Source organism: Entelurus aequoreus, linkage group LG05 (genome assembly GCF_033978785.1).
Source record: "Entelurus aequoreus isolate RoL-2023_Sb linkage group LG05, RoL_Eaeq_v1.1, whole genome shotgun sequence".
In the NCBI taxonomy this organism is placed as follows: Eukaryota; Metazoa; Chordata; class Actinopteri; order Syngnathiformes; family Syngnathidae; genus Entelurus; species Entelurus aequoreus.
In genome coordinates, this window is record NC_084735.1 from 6,293,446 (window position 1) to 6,312,409 (window position 18,964).

General features: G+C 34.5%; 1 protein-coding gene across 2 annotated transcripts in view; it reads right to left on the reverse strand.

The window, feature by feature from the left end:
• Positions 1–9,420, reverse strand: part of LOC133650064 (nuclear pore complex protein Nup153-like) — a 61,581-nt gene extending 52,161 nt beyond the window's left edge. For both annotated transcript variants that reach the window (XM_062046861.1, XM_062046860.1), the window contains exon 1: positions 9,288–9,420. In XM_062046861.1, coding sequence (XP_061902845.1) covers positions 9,288–9,413 — 126 coding nt within the window. In that variant the 5' untranslated portion in view covers positions 9,414–9,420. The remainder of the gene's footprint in view (positions 1–9,287) is intronic.
• Positions 9,421–18,964: the final 9,544 nt, after the last annotated feature.

The following is an 18,964-nucleotide window of genomic DNA, read 5'->3' on the forward strand; positions in this document are numbered from 1 at the left end:
AAGTATTTTAAGCATCGTATTGGCTTTTAGCACACAATAACTACTATTAACTCAAGTACAGACGCCATCTGAGCGACAGAGAAACTCAAAGACATGAATGATCACAACATCGAGCAATAGAAATATGTTTTTTTACAATCAAGTTCCTATCTTTAGTTGTTGACTGGCCAGTTCAGCTAGCATGTGGCGACTGGCAAGAGAAACGATGCTGTGTGCACGCGATCACGTCGCTACGGTCTGTTGACAATGTTTCTTTCCCCAATTCTTACTCTATTTGATCCACTTTTTATGGATTTATTTTAGGTGAAAAATGAGAATGAAAGGATTTTTTCCTGTTTTCAGCCGCACATGCGAGCAGATTTGTCAGCCCAGCACTAAACACTGCAGGAATGTAGCAGCAGAGTGTGTCAAATACCTCTGCAAAATTATACTTTGACGGAATAAAAGCATGTTTTAGTTCACCATGAGGTCAGGATCGAGGTTAGGTCTTTTGAGCAGAGGATGAATAACCGCTTTTTTTGAATGCTAGGGGAACGGTGCCAGAGAAAAGTGATATTTAGCACTGATGGTCCTAATATTACAAACAGTTCCTTGATAAGTTTCCCAGGAAGTGGGTCAAGTAAACATGTTTGTTTTATCCCATTTACACGCTGTAGTAGTTCCTCTAATGTCATCAAAAAGAGAGGGACTATTTTGGAGGGCAATATCTGTCATATATACCAGTGGTCCCCAACCACCGGGCCGCGGCCCGGTACCGGTCCGTGGCCCGGTACCGGTCTACCGGGCCGCGGCCGCACAAGAAGTTTAAAAAATAATAATAATAATAATTTTTAAATAAAAAAAATTTAAAAAATAAAAAAAATTAAATCAACATAAAAAACACAATATATACATTATATATCAATATAAATCAATACAGTCTGCAGGGATACAGTCCGTAAGCACACATGATTGTATTTATTTATGGCAACAAAAAAAACAAAAAAAAATTATTTTTTTTTACTACCCCTCCCCTCCTCCCGGTCCGTGGGACAAATTTTCAAGCATTGACCGGTCCGCAAGTACAAAAAGGTTGGGGACCACTGATATATACATTTGTATCTGTGTTAATAAAACCCACTGGTGTTGCATCTAGTGCAGGGGTGTCAAACTGGTTTTCATCGAGGGCCTCGTGGCAGTCATGGCTGCCCTCAGAGGGCCACTTGTAACAGTGAATAATATATACATCTTAAATTGCTTCATTACACAATTATTTATTGTTATATATTTCTACGTACGCAGTAAGAAAAACATGTAGATTTTAGAGTAAAGTGTAGCTGCCGAAATTTTACCATAAAATGTAGCATGTTTTTTTACAATGCATACTGTAAAAGTCAATGGTAAAAGAGATTTACTGTAAAATATACGGTCGTTGTTTTTACAGTGTATATTACTGCAAATGGACAAACAATATTACACTTTTTGTTTTGTGGTAATATTCTGGCAACTGAGCTACCAGTTTTTTACCGAAAAATAATTTTTACATTGTACAATTTGATGGGTAAGTTGGTTCTAAATCACGAGTCGAGCAGATATTTAAGTACTTATTTTGATGTTTGGAATGTGCAATAATATAGTCAGTGTTTCCCATAAACTGCCAAGATACCTGTGGCGGTGGGGGCGTGGTCACCATCAATCAATCAATCAATCAATGTTTATTTATATAGCCCTAAATCACAAGTGTCTCAAAGGGCTGTACAAGCCACAACGACATCCTCGGTACAGAGCCCACATACGGGCAAGGAAAAACTCACCCCAGTGGGACGTCGGTGAATGACTATGAGAAACCTTGGAGAGGACCGCATATGTCCATGACATCATCGAGCAATTTGCATAATTTACTACAATGATATGATTTTCTCTAAAAAGGCTCAAAAAATGTATACTTACCAATTAATAATAACAGTTTTGTTTTAAACGTCCATCCATCCATTTTACAATATAATTACAACACTTTATGTACATATTTATATACAGATTTGAACAATAAGCTATTCACTGAAATATATTTATTAATTGGGGTTCTTACAAAAAATATATCTTATAAAATATAAAAGCTAAAATGTCTCTTAAAGCTCTGCCCCTTTAATACTAAATAATGTAACTTTAGCCTACTACTACAACCATATTATTTACCAGCAACATAAAGTGAAACAGAGGCAGAGGTGTCCTGCCACAGTCAGTAACAAATAAACAGAAAACAGTAGTGGTCAAATACAAATAAGGCAACAAGAGAAGTATCCTACACTTCTCTTTTGTAAAGTAAAAATCTGAACAGCCTATATGGGCATCTACATCTACTATATGATTTGCCTGAGAAGCTGGACAGGACAAAAAAAAAAAAAAAAAAGTTTTTATTTTTTTTATTTGTGGCGGACGTAATTCTTTCGTGGCGGGCCGCCACAAATAAATGAATGTGTGGGTAAACACTGATAGTATTTGTTGCAATATTAGATTAAGTTTAAAATATGAAATTGCATAGTCAAAATATACCGAACTAAACAAATGGGACTACATATGTGTTTGAGTCTGAAAAGGTGTGGAATGGGTCTGAAAGACCGACATACACTACCGTTCAAAAGTTTGGGGTCACATTGAAATGTCCTTATTTTTGAAGGAAAAGCACTGTACTTTTCAATGAAAATAACTTTAAACTAGTCTTAACTTGAAAGAAATACACTCTATGCATTGCTAATGTGGTAAATGACTATTCTAGCTGCAAATGTCTGGTTTTTGGTGCAATATCTACATAGGTGTATAGAGGCCCATTTCCAGAAACTATCACTCCAGTGTTCTAATGGTACAATGTGTTTGCTCATTGGCTCAGAAGGCTAATTGATGATTAGAAAACCCTTGTGCAATCATGTTCACACATCTGAAAACAGTTTAGCTCGTTACAGAAGCTACAAAACTGACCTTCCTTTGAGAAGATTGAGTTTCTGGAGCATCACATTTTTGGGGTCAATTAAACGCTCAAAATGGCCAGAAAAAGAGAACTTTCATCTGAAACTCGACAGTCTATTCTTGTTCTTAGAAATGAAGGCTATTCCACAAAATTGTTTGGGTGACCCCAAACTTTTGAACGGTAGTGTAAATGTTCCTGCAATCAGTTGTGTACCCTGATAACAAATAAGCAGCCTCCCACCACACACACTTCCCAAAAACACCACTCCACTGCAGGGGCCCAATTACGCAAAACCATCGGAGGCACGTAAATAAGACCGCCCACAAAACGTCGCCTCCTCAGAAAACGGCTTAAGAATGGTGTGTAAAACAAACATTATGACCAAAGAACCACCATCAAATGTTATGTCGACCAGTGTTTCTTGGCCGTATTGTTGGGCCGCCAAAAAAGATCATGCTTCTCGGCTGTGGTCTGTATGGTAGTCTGTTGTAGTACACTTTTCCACCACTTGTGGCAGTAATGACAATATCAAACAAACAGAAGAAGTCTGAAGCTAAAAGTATGACTAAAGTGGTGAAGCTGTATTTTCATTTGTACTTAAATTCAATAAACAGTTTACTTAATAAACATTGTTATTTATTACTTCTACCACTATGTAGTTTTATGCACATGTATTTTTCATCAGTCCCATCTTTTGCAGAATATTTGATTAGTAGTTATTTTTGTAATCAGCCTGACCTAAGCCTTGAAAACAATCTTTGTGCTTAGAATCATTTGGCAAGGTTTCACCTGTTAAACTGTAAGTAGGTTATATATAATTTTGTAATTCACATATGTTTTGTACACCAAAATTCATCTATTTATTCATCTTTTCATTGACAGATTCCCCGATTACCCAGAATTCCAGGTTTTCCGGGACATTTTTCCCATTCAAAATGAATGGATCATTTTCAAACATCCACCATTTCCACATTTTTCAACCGATTCAAACCATTCCACCTTCGACACATTCCACCATCCTGGAAATTCAAACTATCATTTCTACAAGTTCAAAAACATGCCAGGAATTCCCAGAAATCCCTTTTTTTCTGTCGACTACTCCTTCCACATTTTTCAACCCACTTCAACCGTCAAAACATTCCTCTTAATCAGGACAAAAAAACAAAGTTGTTTTTTTAACAGGAAAAATTCCCGGTTTTCCCGAAATTCCTTAACACCATTTCTCAATTAAAAATGTTACTACTTCGACATTTCTCGACCGATTTGAAAATTCCAACACCAACAATTTCAACTCGTTCAGAACATTCAAGTCTTTTAACATTCTCCCAAAAATTCCCGCTTTCCCCGAAATTCTCAAATGTCCATGAAATTCCCATTGAAAATAAAAAGGGGACATTTTTCAAAGTTCCACAATTCCCACATTTTTCATCCGATTCAAACCGTTCCAACTCCAAAATATTCGGCCTGTTCAAAATTGTGTGCTCTCCTTCAATGTTTTTAAATTCCCGGATTTCCAAGAATTCCCAGTGTTCAGGGACATTTTCCCCTTGCAAAATAAACTGTCCATTTTTTAAACTTCCACAATTTGCACATTTTTTCAACCTATTCCAACCATTTCACATTCAACTCATCCAACTAACACTATCCCAAGTTCCAAACCAAATGCTGTTTTTCCTGGAAATTCAAACTCTTCAACATTCAAAATATTCTTACAGTCCTACTACATTCTGTCAGCATTTCACTTCAACTTCAGCATCGGAGCATTCACACCTCATCTAATTATTAAATATGATTCAGATCAAGAGTAAGACTACTACGGTAATTCAGTGTTAACATTTGATTCGGCCCCAGGCCCCTCTGTAGTGGAAAAGTTGGGCCGCGGGGTCTAGAAGGCTAAGAACCCCTGATGGAAGTGTTTACATGTCAGAAAACAATCATAACATGACCCCTTTAACAGGAAGTAAGTCCAATTCTGAGTGAAACATTTCTAGTGGGACGACAACATGGCGTGGAAATAGACTGCCACACTTGTCGAGTTGTTATGTAAACAATCACATGATTACGGTCCATGTACAGGCAGTATGTGTATTGATTGTCCAGGCCAAAGCTAAAGTTGTGGCTACACAGTGTAAACAAACAATGCATTGTGAGCATTTTGTTGGGTCTCAAACAAAAATCCATCAATGCCATAACTCAAAACACTACTAATTAGGAACTCGGTCACATACTATTAAACATGTGAAAGTGTAATCTGGCAGTGAGTCTCAAACTCCATCTAGTGGTACGCCATAGAATGACTTTGTTAAATATTCAAACACAGTGTAACTTTTCAAACTGTGTAACGTTACGGTGCCCAAAACAATATTGAACATGCTTGTTTTTAATGGATACTTGGGGCTACTACGCCACCGTACTTAAATATCGGTCATTGCGGTGGCACTTGGAGAGCCAAGCGTTTGCTGAGGTGCTACTTTGTGAAAAACAGCGTGAGAATCACTGCACTCGTGCATTGACAATTTGTCATATTTTGAGTGACTTTCTGATCGATTCGCAGAAAAATTTGATTCGCAGGGAAGGGAATGCAGGGAAAATTATATCCCGATAGAATAGAAAGTACTATATTGATCCCTGGGGGAAATTCAGCACCACAGTTCGCTCACAATAGACAATAAACACTTACGTATTTTTTTACATGTGAATAATATAAATACAGTGTATTATACAGCATTATTCACATGTGAATAATATAAATACAGTCTATTATACAGCTTTATTCACATGTGAATAATATAAATACAGTCTATTGTACAGCATTATTCACATGTGAATATAAATACAGTCTATTATACAGCATTATTCACATGTGAATAATATAATTACAGTCTATTATACAGCACTATTCACATGTGAATAACATAAATAGAGTCCATTATACAGCACTATTCACATGTGAATAATATAAATAAAGTCAATCAATCAATCAATCAACGTTTATTTATATAGCCCTAAATCACAAATGCCTCAAAGGGCTGTCTACTATACAGCATTATTCACATGTGAATAATATAGAGTCTATTTTACAGCTTTATTCACATGTGAATAATATAAACACAGTCTATTATACAGCATTATTCACATGTGAATAATATAAATATAGTCTATTATACAGCATTATTCACATATGAATAATATAAACGCAGTCTATAATACAGCATTATTCACATGTGAATAATATAAATACAGTCTATTACACAGCATTATTCACATGTGAATAACATAAATACAGTCTATTATACAGCACTATTCACATGTGAATAACATAAATAGAGTCCATTATACAGCACTATTCACATGTGAATAATATAAATAAAGTCAATCAATCAATCAATCAACGTTTATTTATATAGCCCTAAATCACAAGTGTCTCAAAGGGCTGTCTACTATACAGCATTATTCACGCGTGAATAATATAAATACCGTCTATTATACAGCACTATTCACATGTGAATAATAAAAATAGAGTCTATTATACAGCATTATTCACATGTGAATAATATAAATAGAGTCTATTATACAGCATTATTCACATGTGAATAATATACATACAGTCTATTATACAGCATTATTCACATGTGAATAATATAAATACCGTCTATTATACAGCATTATTCACATGTGAATTATATAAATATAGTCTATTATACAGCATTATTCACATGTGAATAATAAAAATAGAGTCTATTATACAGCACTATTCACATGTGAATAATATAAATAGAGTCTATTATACAGCATTATTCACATGTGAATAATATACATACAGTCTATTATACAGCATTATTCACATGTGAATAATATAAATACCGTCTATTATACAGCATTATTCACATGTGAATTATATAAATATAGTCTATTATACAGCATTATTCACATGTGAATAATAAAAATAGAGTCTATTATACAGCACTATTCACATATCCATCCATCCATTTTCTACCGCTACCGCTTATTCCCTTCGGGGTCGCGGGGGGTGCTGGAGCCTATCTCAGCTACAATCGGGCGGAAGGCGGGGTACACCCTGGACAAGTCGCCACCTCATCGCAGGGCCAACACAGATAGACAGACAACATTCACTCTCACATTCACACACTAGGGCCAATTTAGTGTTGCCAATCAACCTATCCCCAGGTGCATGTCTTTGGAGGTGGGAGGAAGCCGGAGTACCCGGAGGGAACCCACGCAGTCACGGGGAGAACATGCAAACTCCACACAGAAAGATCCCGAGGCCGGGATTGAACTCACAACTACTCAGGACCTTCGTATTGTGAGGCAGACGCACTAACCCCTCTGCCACCGTGCTGCCAATGTAGTCTATTATACAGCACTATTCACATGTGAATAATATAAATACAGTCTATTATACAGCACTATTCACATGTGAATAATATAAATACAGTCTATTATACAGCATTATTCACATGTGAATAATAAAAATAGAGTCTATTATACAGCACTATTCACATGTGAATAATATAAATATAGTCTATTATACAGCACTATTCACATGTGAATAATATAGAGTCTATTATACAGCACTATTCACATGTGAATAATATAAATATAGTCTATTATACAGCACTATTCACATGTGAATAATATAGAGTCGATTATACAGCATTATTCACATGTGAATAATATAAATGCAGTCTATTATACAGCATTATTCACATGTGAATAATATAAATATAGTCTATTATACAGCACTATTCACATGTGAATAACATGAATACAGTCTATTATACAGCATTATTCACGCGTGAGTAATATAAATACAGTCTATTATACAGCACTATTCACATGTGAATAATAAAAATAGAGTATTATACAGCACTATTCACATATGAATAATATAAATATAGTCTATTATACAGCACTATTCACATGTGTATAATATAGAGTCTATTATACAGCACTATTCACATGTGAATAATATAAATACAGTCTATTATACAGAATTATTCACATGTGAATAATATAAATATAGTCTATTATACAGCATTATTCACATGTGAATAATATAAATATAGTCTATTATACAGCATTATTCACGCGTGAATAATATAAATACAGTCTATTATACAGCATTATTCACATGTGAATAATATAAATACAGTCTATTATACAGCATTATTCACATGTGAATAATATAGAGTCTATTATACAGCACTATTCACATGTGAATAATATAAATACAGTCTATTATACAGCATTATTCACATGTGAATAATATAAATTGAAGTCTATTATACAGCATTATTTACATGTGAATTATATAAATATAGTCTATTATACAGCATTATTTACATGTGAATAATATAAATATAGTCTATTATACAGCACTATTCACATATGAATAATATAAATGCAGTCTATTATACAGCACTATTCACATGTGAATAACATAAATACATATATTATTATATTACATTATTATAGATAACAAGATCGGATGAACTCAGGTGTTCAGGTAACTACAGATGCCTCCTGCGCAATATTTGACCAACGGTAGCCAGCCCAACTTTCACTAAATCCACCACGAGCGGCATTGCACTAATTCGATGCCAAGCGAGCGGTCACTCGGGTCCCGAGCCGGAAAAGCAGCGCGTGTATTCCCGCAGACAGCCAGGTAGAGGCGAGGACAACAATGCGCTGCAGACTAGCGTTAGCTCGGCTCGACTTTCCCCACTTCCCTTCTTTCCGCCGACTTTACGAGCGGCAACGTGCTATGCCGTAGTGGCGCAGGTGCACTCGCGCGTCACCACCGTCGGCGGAGTTGGTCCCCACTAAAACAATAGAAATGTCCCCGCCGTGCGTGCTGTCAAACCGGGCCAAATGTGCGTGTTAGCTCGTTAGCATCGGTGCTAGCTAGCTAGCGTTAGCCTAGCTTGAGCCTGTTAGCTCGCATCGACTTTCCCCCCCACGTCCCTTCTTTCCGCTGACTTTACGAGCGGCAACTTGATGTGACGCAGGCGCAGTCGCGCGTCACCACTGTCGGCGGAGTTGGTCCCCTCTAAAAACAATAACAATGTCCCCGCCGTGCGTGCTGTCAAACCGGGACAAATTTGCGTGCTAGCTCGTTAGCATCGGGCTAGCTCGTTAGCATCGGCGCCCGTGCTAGCTAGCTAGCTAGCAGCGCGTGGAGGCCACGAGCGCTACACAAAGTAGGCCATGTTATGTCTTCCCAACTTCAACAAAAACACGAGCGGGAAAAAAAGCAAAAAAAGCGGCGTTGTCGTCCCGGCTTCCCCGGGGTCCTGGGTGCGAGAAGTTGACACAAGTTTACCTGTTTGCTCTTGGCGTAGGGCTTAGAGGCGATGTGATATCTCCTGCTTCGGATTTTCCCTCCACCCGTGGCCGCCATGACTCTTGCGTTGTGAGTCTGGAGCTGTTGGCGCCGGATAGCTGTCATCCAGCACGCTGGCTAGCGACGAAAGGAATTCTGGGAAATGTAGTCAAATGCTACGCCAAGGTACCCAAAAATAGCTTTAGCGTGGATTTGGGCATGTAAACAAATTGGCTTTTTTTTTTTTTTTTTTAAATGATAGTAACATATTAATGTTTGTCAACATTATTATGCTCCAAGCAAGAAAATGTTATACCTAAATGTCGATTTCTGAAAATAAAGCCTACATTTTCTAATTGGCTTAAAATGATCAATTAAATCTTGGAAAATGTTTAAAAGTACAAAAGCCCTTAAATGGATATCTTTATTGAAAACATTCAAAGTGATTTTTGTCTTTTTGAATTTTTTATTTTATCATGTAGTCTGTTACTATTATTTATTATTATTTGTAGAGATGTCCGATAATATCGATAAATGCTTTAAAATGTAATATCGGAAATCATCTGTATCGTTTTTTTTAAATTATCGGTATCGTTTTTTGTTTTTTTTTACTTTTCTTTTATTAAATCCACATAAAAAACACAAGATACACTTACAATTAGTGCACCAACCCAAAAAAAACTCCCTCCCCCATTCACACTTATTCACACAAAAGGGTTGTTTCTTTCTGTTATTAATATTCTGCTTCCTACATTATATATCAATATATATCAATACAGTCTGCAAGGGATACAGTCCGTAAGCACACATGATTGTGCGTGCTGCTGGTCCATTTATAGTACTAACCTTTAACACTTCATTTTACTCATTTTCATTAATTACTACTTTCTATGTAACTGTTTTTATATTGTTTTACTTTCTTTTTTATTCAAGAAAATGTTTTAAATGTATTTATCTTATTTTATTTCATTAATTTTTTTAAAAGGACCTTATCTTCACCATGCCTGGTTGTCCAAATTAGGCATAATAATGTGTTAATTCCACGACTGTATGTATCGGTATCGGTTGATATCGGTATCGGTAATTAAGAGTTGGACAATATCGGAATATCGGATATCTGCAAAAAAAGCCATTATCGGACATCCTTAATTATTTGAATAACTCTATTTGTAGCTGTTGGCGCCGGATAGCTGTCATCCAGCACGGTGGCTAGCGACGAAAGGAATTCTGGGAAATGTAGTCAAAGGCTACGCCAAGGTACCCAAAAATAGCTTTAGCGTGGATTTGGGCATGTAAACAAATTGGCTTTTTTAAAAATAAAAAATAAATGATAGTAACATATTAATGTTTGTCAACATTATTATGCTCCAAGCAAGAAAATGTTATACCTAAATGTCGATTTCTGAAAATAAAGCCTACATTTTGTAATTGGCTTAAAATGATCAATTAAATCTTGGAAAATAGCCCTTAAATGGATATCTTTATTGAAAACATTCAAAGTGATTTTTGTCTTTTTGAATTTTTTATTTTATCATGTAGTCTGTTACTATTATTTATTATTATTTTTAAGATGTCCGATAATATCGATAAATGCTTTAAAATGTAATATCGGAAATCATCTGTATCGTTTTTTTTTAATTATCGGTATCGTTTTTTTGTTTTTTTTTTATTTTCTTTTATTAAATCCACATAAAAAACACAAGATACACTTACAATTAGTGCACCAACCGAAAAAACCTCCCTCCCCCATTTACACTCATTCACACAAAAGGGTTGTTTCTTTCTGTTATTAATATTCTGCTTCCTACATTATATATCAATATATATCAATACAGTCTGCAAGGGATACAGTCCGTAAGCACACATGATTGTGCGTGCTGCTGCTCCACTAATAGTACTAACCTTTAACACTTCATTTTACTCATTTTCATTAATTACTACTTTCTATGTAACTGTTTTTATATTGTTTTACTTTCTTTTTTATTCAAGAAAATGTTTTAAATGTATTTATCTTATTTTATTTCATTAATTTTTTTAAAAGGACCTTATCTTCACCATGCCTGGTTGTCCAAATTAGGCATAATAATGTGTTAATTCCACGACTGTATATATCGGTATCGGTTGATATCGGTATCGGTAATTAAGAGTTGGACAATATCGGAATATCGGATATCTGCAAAAAAAGCCATTATCGGACATCCTTAATTATTTGAATAACTCTATTTGTAGCTGTTGGCGCCGGATAGCTGTCATCCAGCACGGTGGCTAGCGCCGAAAGGGATTATGGGAAATGTAGTCAAAGGCTACGCCAAGTTTACCCAGAAGTAGATTTAGTGTGGATTTGGGCACGTAAACAAATTTGGCTTTTTTATTTTATATATATATATATATATATATATATATATATATATATATATATATATATATATATATATATATATATATATATATATATATATAAATGATGGTAACATAGAAATGTTTGTCAACATTATTGTGCTTCAAGCAAAAAATTGTATACCTAAATGTCGATTTCTGAAAATAAAGCCTACATTTTCTAATTGGCTTAAAACAGGGGTCGGCAACCCAAAATGTTGAAAGAGCCATATTGGACCAAAGATACAAAAACAAATCTGTCTGGAGCCGCAAAAAATTAAAAGCCATATTACATACAGATAGTGTGAATTAAGAGGAGTTAAAGGAAACTAAATGAGCTCAAATATAGCTACAAATGAGGCATGGTGATGCAATATGTACATATAGCTAGCCTAAATAGCATGTTAGCATGGATTAGCTTGCAGTGACCAAATATGTCTGATTAGCACTCCACACAAGTCAATATCATCAACAAAACTCACCTTTGTGCATTCATGCACGACGTTAAAAGTTTGGTGGACAAAATGAGACAGAAAAAGAAGTGGCATAAAACACGTCCTAGGAAGTCGGAGAAAGTTATGCATGTAAACAAACTACGGTGAGTTCAAGGACCGCCAAAATTAGTAGGACGAAACAGCGCTCGCCATATACTCGAATCAGTGAAGCATGTTTAATAGGGATGTCCGATAATGGCTTTTTGCCGATATCCGACATTCCGATATTGTCCAACTCTTAATTACCGATACCAATATCAACCGATACCGCTATCAACCGATACTGATGTATACAGTCGTGGAATTAACACATTATTATGCCTAATTTGGACAACCAGGTATGGTGAGGATAAGGTACTTTTGAAAAAAAAAATGATAAAATAAAATAAGATAAATAAATTACAAACATTTTCTTGAATAAAAAAGAAAGTAAAACAAAATAAAAACAGTTACATAGAAAGTAGTAATTAATGAAAATGAGTAAAATGAAGTGTTAAAGGTTAGTACTATTAGTGGAGCAGCAGCACGCACAATCATGTGTGCTTACGGACTGTATCCCTTGCAGACTGTATTGATATATATTGATATATAACGTAGGAAGCAGAATATTAATAACAGAAAGAAACAACCCTTTTGTGTGAATGAGTGTGAATGGGGGAGGGAGATTTTTTGGGTTGGTGCACTAATTGTAAGTGTATCTTGTGTTTTTTATGTGGATTTAATACAAAAAAACAAAAACAATTTTTTTTTTAAACGATACCGATAATAAAAATACAGATACTGATATACTCCGATATTACATTTTAAAGCTATTATCGGACATCTCTAATGTTTAATATGAACAGTGTGCTTTATAACAATTAGGGAGGTTTGTGTCATGTTTGTCCTCCTACAGAAACCATATTAAAAAAATATATATATTTTTTTCCCCTCATCTTTTTCCATTTTTCATACATTTTTGAAAAAGTTCAGAGAGCCACTAGGGCGGCGCTAAAGAGCTGCATGCGGCTCTAGAGCCGCGGGTTGCCGACCCCTGGCTTAAAATGATCAATTAAATCTTGGAAAATGTTTAAAAGTACAAAAGCCCTTAAATGTATATCTTTATTGGAAAACATTTAAAGTGATTTTTGTCTTTTGGAATTTTGTATTTTATCATGTAGTCTGTTACTATTATTTATTATTATTTTAATACTCTATTTGTAGCTGTTAGCTCCGGATAGCTGTCATCCAGCACGGTGGCTAGCGCCGTAAGGAATTATGGGAAATGTAGTCAAAGGCTACGCCAAGTTTACCCAGAAGTAGATTTAGCGTGGATTTGGGCAAAACAAATTGGCTTTTTTTTAAAATAACAAATAAAAAGTGATATTAACGTACAAAAGTTTTTTGTCAACATTATTATGCTCCAAGCAAAAAATTGTATACCTAAATGTCGATTTCTGAAAATAAAGCCTACATTTTCTAATTGGCTTAAAATGATCAATTAAATCTTGGAAAATGTTTAAAAGTACAAAAGCCCTTAAATTGATATTTTTATTGAAAACATTCAAAGTGATTTTTGTCTTATGGAATTTTGTATTTTATCATGTAGTCTAGGGGTTAGGGTTAGGGTTAGGTTTGGGGTTAGGGTTAGGGGTTGATGACGACTATAGGGTTAGTCGTCATCAACCCTAACCCTAACCCTAACCCTAACCCTAATCCAAATCCTAACCCTAACCCTAACCTCAACCCTAACCCTAACCCCAACTCCAACCCTAACCCTAACCCCCTACCCTAACCCCAACCCTAACCCTAACCCTAACCTTAAACCTAACCCTAACCCTAATCCAAATCCAAATCCTAACCCTAACCTCAACCCTAACCCAACCCTAACCCTAACCCCAACCCCAACCCTAACCCTAACCCTAACCCTAACCCTAACCCTATTTATTATTTTTTTAATACTCTGTTTGTTGGCGGCGGATAGCTGTCATCCAGCACGGTGGCTAGCGCCGAAAGGAATTCTGGGAAATGTAGTCAGAAATGCGGGTTGTTCGGTAGGTTGACTAGCAATGAGCCAATCGATTGCAAATCGATGTCTAATTACTCTTCTTTACACATGTGATCGATACTAATATGGATTCGAACCTCCAAAAGGAGACAGGTTGGTCAGTGTATGTTTGGGGGTCCGTGTATTTTCCGTTCATTCGTTTTTCAAAATAAAACCAACACTAAATTAAACTAAATGCATAACAAATTATTTTTCCGATTGAGAATTTTGTACACAGTTGGAAAAGGGACAAAACGGATAGCGCGCATTTGAAATCTATTTAAGACGCCAAGTTTACCCGGAAGTAGATTTAGCGTGGATTTGGGCGTGTAAACAAATGGGCTTTTTTAAAAATTTTAAATAAATGATAGTAACATAGAAATGTTTGTCAACATTATTATGCTCCAAACAAAAAATGTTATACCTAAATGTCGATTTCTGAAAATAAAGCCTACATTTTCTAATTGGCTTAAAATGATCAATTAAATCTTGGAAAATGTTTAAAAGTACAAAAGCCCTTAAATTAATATATTTATTAAAAAATATTGAAGTGATTTAGTTAGCCCTTTTTTGTCTGTTTCAATTTGGAATTGTATCATATTGTTTGTTACTATTATTTATTATTATTTTAATATTCTATTTGTATTTGCTTTCATTTTTATTTCCTTCCATATTTTGTGAAAGACAGTATTTGATGCTTGAAATTGTTGAGATATGTTGAAAGTGCCTCTGTGTTTTGTGTAGAATATAGGTTTGTAATATGTACAACAATATGAAAATATGCATTTTTAAAATACTCATGTTTGTAATAATTGCAATCATTTACGATGCGCTGCCGAGAGGGACAAACGGTAGAAAATGGATGCAATTTCCTTAAAGGCCTACTGAAAGCCACTACTAGCGACCACGCAGTCTGATAGTTTATATATCAATGATGAAATCTTAACATTGCAACACATGCCAATACGGCCGGGTTAACTTATAAAGTGACATTTAAAACTTCCCGGGAAATATCCGGCTGAAACGTCGCGGTATGATGACGTATGCGCGTGACGAAGTCAGAGTAACGGAAGTTATGGTACCCGTAGAATCCTATACAAAAAGCTCTGTTTTCATTTCATAATTCCACAGTATTCTGGACATCTTTTGCAATTTGTTTAATGAACAATGAAGGCTGCAAAGAAGACAGTTGTAGGTGGGATTGGTGTATTAGCAGCGGACTACAGCAACACAACCAGGAGGACTTTGTTGGAGCGCTAGCCGCGCTAGCCGCCGACCTCACCTTGACTTCCTACGTCTCCGGGCCGCCAAACGCATCGGGTGAAGTCCTTCGTCCTTCTGCCGATCGCTGGAACGCAGGTAAGCACGGGTGTTGATGAGGGCTGGCTGGCGTAGGTGGAGAGCTAATGTTTTTAGCATAGCTCTGTGAGGTCCCGTTGCTAAGTTAGCTTCAATGGCGTCGTTAGCACAGCATTGTTAACCTTCGCCAGCCTGGAAAGCATTAACCGTGTATTTACATGTCCACGGTTTAATAGTATTGTTGATTTTCTATCTATCCTTCCAGTCAGGGGTTTATTTTTTTGTTTCTATATGCAGTTAAAGCACGATGCTATCACATTAGCTCGTAGCTAAAGCATTTCTTGTTTCCTTTTTCAGATATCTGTCAACATTTGTCACAGCCAGCTGAGTGATGCTAAAGCAGGCGGGTCAAACAATTAAGGGCCACATCGCAGTTAGGGTTGCTCTCAGAGGGCCCCTTTTAACAGTGAATAATATACAGTATGAATATAAATGTGTATATATAAAACATGCGTATCATTTATGTATTTGATTATTATGTATTTTTGTATGTACGCTGTACAAAACCAAATCATTAGATTGTACTGTTAAAAACTGGCAGCTCAGTCGCCACAATTTTACTGTAATATTTGCATTTTTTTCTATTTTTTTTACAGCATATAAAATAAATAAATACATGTAATTAAGTTAAAAGGAATGGAAAAACGGTACCACTATTTTTTTATGGAAAAATTCATGCTATTTTTTTATACTGTAAAATCCACGGTTGTTGTGTTTTTAGAGTGTATTATTACTCTATATTGAATAACGGTACGAAAGTGGATTTTACTGTTAAAAAAATGTTACTGTTAAAGTTTTGCACGAACAATTTGTTGGATTGAAATCATAAGTCAAGCCGATATTTAAGTATTTATCTTTATTTGAACAAAAACATTGCTTTGAAATGTACGATGATATATTTTGTTTTGTTGTTAGAGATGATAAAAATGTAAATACATGTAATTGCACACAGTACATTTATTTTTGTAATACATTTATTAAGAAAAGATAAGGTACTTTATTAACACACATTATTTCCACCCTTTTCGGGGGCCACACAAATTGACGTGGCGGGCCAGATCTGGCCCCCCGGCCTTGAGTTTGACACATAATTAAAACAGTGTATAATAGCAGTGTACTGTAGATAGGTGCATATAATATTAATGACCATGTATTAGGTTTGTTTTGCCCTTTTCTACCAGCCTTCTTTATTGTATTTTTTTTTAGTTGTAACCAATTTTATTTAAAAAAATTAATAAATAATAATAATTTAAAAAAAATAAATAAAAAAAAAATAAAAAAATTTAAAAAAAAAAAAAAAATATATATATATATATATATACACATTTATACATATATACATACATACATACATACATATATATATATATATATATATATATATATATATATATATATATATATATATATATATATATATATATATATATATATATATATATATATATATATATATATTCTTTATTGTTTGCATGAGTGACGTAGCAGTAGCAGTAAATCCTTGTTTGTGATTGGTCAATTGGGGCTAAGCCCGCCCCTTTTGTAAAACAAATTGAGAAAACGTAACTAATCGAGTTATCCTTCAGTTTTGTATTTAATAATCACACATATTCAATGTTCGGCTAGGTTAAAAAAAACAACCCGTCTACTGACCCTTGTGATTGTGCAAAGTGTTTTCTGAGAAGACAAAGAGGAGTCACGGGCTCGCAAGACTGGTTGCCATGGTAGCAGCAGCACTTGTATTGTGGGTGTCGAATTGACGTCATCAATATTATCAATTAATCGGTCGAGATAGCATGAAAAACAGAACTAGCTTTGGTACGATTACAATGTAAAAATATACATGATTTTGAAACAAAACACAACAAAATGCGTTTGCATTCAAAAAAATAAATACAAAATTTTTTTTTTTATAAAAAAAATAAAAATGCGTTCGCGTTCAACACAACAGGAAGTGGATAAAGTCGGAGTGAACCATACAGCATAGTTACAAATGCACGCTATGTAAGGTTTTTTTTATGCCAACAATGATAATTATAACCTATTTATTGGACTTTTTGTTGTATCTATTTGTATCATAGTGGCTTTAAATGTTACTTCAGTGCTAATAAATTGAAATTAGTGCAAAAGTGGAACCTCCGCATTCTTTTTTTTGTGTTGAATTTTATAAAACTTTATTTATACATTTCAACATTTACAAACAGTTGAGGAATAATAATCAAAGTAAGTACAAAAAAAGTACAAAAACTGTCCAAACCTAACCTCCGTATTCTTAATGTGGTACATCCGGGGTTGTTGTTACGCACTTCCGGGTCTGAGCTCTCCCAATGAAGTAGTTACGTCTATGGTCACGACGGTAGTTAAGGGTTTTCATTGCTAAAATTAATATTATACAACATGTATTGGCCTTTTTTTTAAAATATTTTGTTAGTCCGTCGGCTTTAAATGTTACCTCAGTGCTAATAAATTGAAAGTACTGCAACAGTGGAACCTCCGCATTGTTAATGTGGTACATCCGGGGTTGTTACGCACTTCCGGGTCCGAACTCGCCCAATGAAGTGGGTAAGGTTTTCATTGCTAAAATTAATATTATACAACATTTATTGGCCTTTTTAGTTTTATATTGTGTTAGTCCGTCGGCTTTAAATGTTACTTCAGTGCTAATAAATTGAAAGTAGTGCGAAAGTGGAACCTCAGTATTCTTTTTTTTTTCTTTTTTTGTTGTTGTTGAATTTTATAAACCTTTATTAATACATTTCAACATTTACAAACAGTTGAGGAATAAAAATCAAAGTACAAAAACAGTACAAAAACAGTACAAACCTAACCTCCGTATTCTTTATTTATTTTTATTTTTTTGAATTTTATAAACCTTTATTTATAAATTTCAACATTTACAAACAGTTGAGGAATAATAATCAAAGTAAGTACAAAAAAAGTACAAAAAAAGTACAAAAACAGTACAAAAACAGTACAAACCTAACCTCCGTATTCTTTATTTATTTTTTATTTTTTTAAAATTTTATAAACCTTTATTTATAAATTTCAACATTTACAAACAGTTGAGGAATAATAATCAAAGTAAGTACAAAAAAAGTACAAAAACAGTACAAAAACAGTACAAACCTAACCTCCGTATTCTTTATTTATTTTTAATTTTTTTTAATTTTATAAACCTTTATTTATAAATTTCAACATTTACAAACAGTTGAGGAATAATAATCAAAGTAAGTACAAAAAAGTACAAAAACAGTACAAAAACAGTACAAACCTAACCTCCGTATTCTTTATTTATTTTTATTTTTTTTAAATTTTATAAACCTTTATTTATAAATTTCAACATTTACAAACAGTTGAGAAATAATAATCAAAGTAAGTACAAAAAAAAGTACAAAAAAAGTACAAAAACAGTACAAACCTAA